General features: G+C 46.8%; 1 protein-coding gene across 1 annotated transcript; it reads left to right on the top strand.

The window, feature by feature from the left end:
• Positions 1–1303: 1303 nt before the first annotated feature.
• LOC131144053 (glutaredoxin-C5-like) lies at positions 1304–1759 on the top strand. Its single transcript, XM_058092399.1, has one exon. The coding sequence runs from the start codon at positions 1304–1306 to the stop codon at positions 1757–1759; it is 456 nt and encodes a 151-aa protein (XP_057948382.1).
• Positions 1760–1978: the final 219 nt, after the last annotated feature.

Genomic DNA, 1978 nt, shown 5'->3' with positions numbered 1-1978 from the left:
CGCACCCGCCGCCCGACTCCCCCTGTGGTTCAGCCTGCAGAGACCTCTTTTTCTTTTCTCCTCTTCTCTTCTCTTCTCTTCTTTTTCTAGGACGTACAAGCTAGGCTGGCGTAAATGTCACTACCTTGGTGAACAGCATCTCATGCAATTTGAATCCTCACATATATATATATATATATAGGTTAATTCCTACGTCGAGTCCTCCGCAGAGAGCACGACATGGATGGCTGTGACCGGCCAGCAGAAAAATTAGATTTTTGCATTCGTATTTTTTCTTCAAAAAAAAAAAAAGTTTTTTAAAAAATAAAAGATTCTCGCATTGTGGTGTTCAATCTCAATATTCACTAAGATTAAAAAAACATAATATTAAAAAAATATTTAAAACTAAAATCACGGGCCATATTGGGCTAGGATTTTAAACTATGGTTTCGGATATGAGATAGAGTCTAGTCTATTCGGGAGGATGTCTCCAAAAGGCCAAAGTTAATACATTAAGAGTGTTACGTGGCGCTGGACTGGCATTGAGGTGGCATGCGAGGACCTACCTATTCATCAACCAGAACTGATGACGTGGTTTTTCTCCGGAGAGATTAAAAAGAGCCTATGGTTAGACTAAGGAGTAGGTAGGTCAAAATATATAAAAGCTCACCGGTGGAACATGCCTGACAACTGGGCTGCACGCGCAATCTGATTGGATGGGATGTGCCATGCAACTCGACAACTAACTGACAAAAATTCTATTCCATCTTTTCTCTCTTCGTCTTTCTTCTTTCTTCTTCTTCTAGCTTCTTTTTCAGTTCTCTTTCTTCGGATCATTCATTTGTCTCTTGTTTTTTGGCCTCAGAACCAACCGGCGGTTCGCCGTCAGGCCGACAACAAGGACGGAGACAGCCGTCTTACGACCACCGCCTGCAACCTCACCTGAAAAAGAGAACCAGTACCCCCCTTCTGCCAAACCTAGCCGCCTAATTCGAAAGTGATGAACAGTAATTCATATATTAATGAAATATTTTAATCTTAATTTTAATCTGTGTGTGTGTGAGAGAGAGAGAGAGAGAGAGTGAGAGAGGGGACACCTCTCTGCATGCATGGCTATCCTTTTTAAGCAAAAAAACCAGGAATTCCTCAGTCCCTCTACCGCACGCGCCGCGACAACATGCAGACAAACTCCCCCAATTACCATAATACCCCTACACCACTCCTATATAACCCACCCCGCCACCGTCCACCACCTGCAGTCTTCTCTCTCTCTCTCTCTCGACCTATTTGCTTTGCTCTTTCGAAATTTTGTTTAGGGGTAAAGATGGAGTATTACAGGCAGGTGGAGGCGGAGGCACCGTGGGTGGCGGGGTATGGGTTCAACGGCGGGGTGCAGTGCGGGGGAGGGGGTGGGGGAGATGCGGCGGTGGAAGGGGTGGTGAGGAAGGCGGCGGCGGAGAACGCGGTGGTGGTGTTCAGCAACAGCGGGTGCTGCATGTGCCACGCGGTGAAGAGGCTGTTCTGCGGGATGGGGGTGAGCCCCACCGTGTACGAGCTGGACCACCACCCAGCAGGAAAGGAAATCGAGAGGGCTCTCCTCAGGCTGATGATGCGGAGTAAGATCAGCTCCGGGCGGCATGGCGGCGGCGGCGGGGGAGCTGTGTTGCCGGTGGTGTTCATAGGGGGGAAGCTCGTGGGAGCAATGGATCGAGTCATGGCGTCTCACATAAATGGGACGTTGGTTCCTCTGCTGAAGGAAGCAGGAGCGCTCTGGCTCTGATACTCATTCCTTATTATGGGTAGTGAGTCTAGTGTGACTCAGTAGTACCGCCTTGTATCATTCTCTCTTTAGCTTGTATTGGCAAATCAGAACTGAGATTTGTTACACATTTCTCTTCTCACTTAAATGAAAAATCTTTACTGCTACCTAAGCTCCTTTTTTTTTTTTTTTCCTTCCTTCATCCTTATATGTTTGATTCACAATGCAATAATATTTTCA

This window comes from Malania oleifera, chromosome 12 (genome assembly GCF_029873635.1).
Source record: "Malania oleifera isolate guangnan ecotype guangnan chromosome 12, ASM2987363v1, whole genome shotgun sequence".
Taxonomy (NCBI): Eukaryota; Viridiplantae; Streptophyta; class Magnoliopsida; order Santalales; family Ximeniaceae; genus Malania; species Malania oleifera.
This window is presented reverse-complemented; position numbering and strand designations above follow the sequence as displayed.

What these genes read in the sequence shown, in the direction of transcription:
- LOC131144053 (XM_058092399.1), top strand. Translation starts at nt 1,304, where the DNA reads ATGGAGTATTACAGGCAGGTGGAGGCGGAGGCACCGTGGGTGGCGGGG.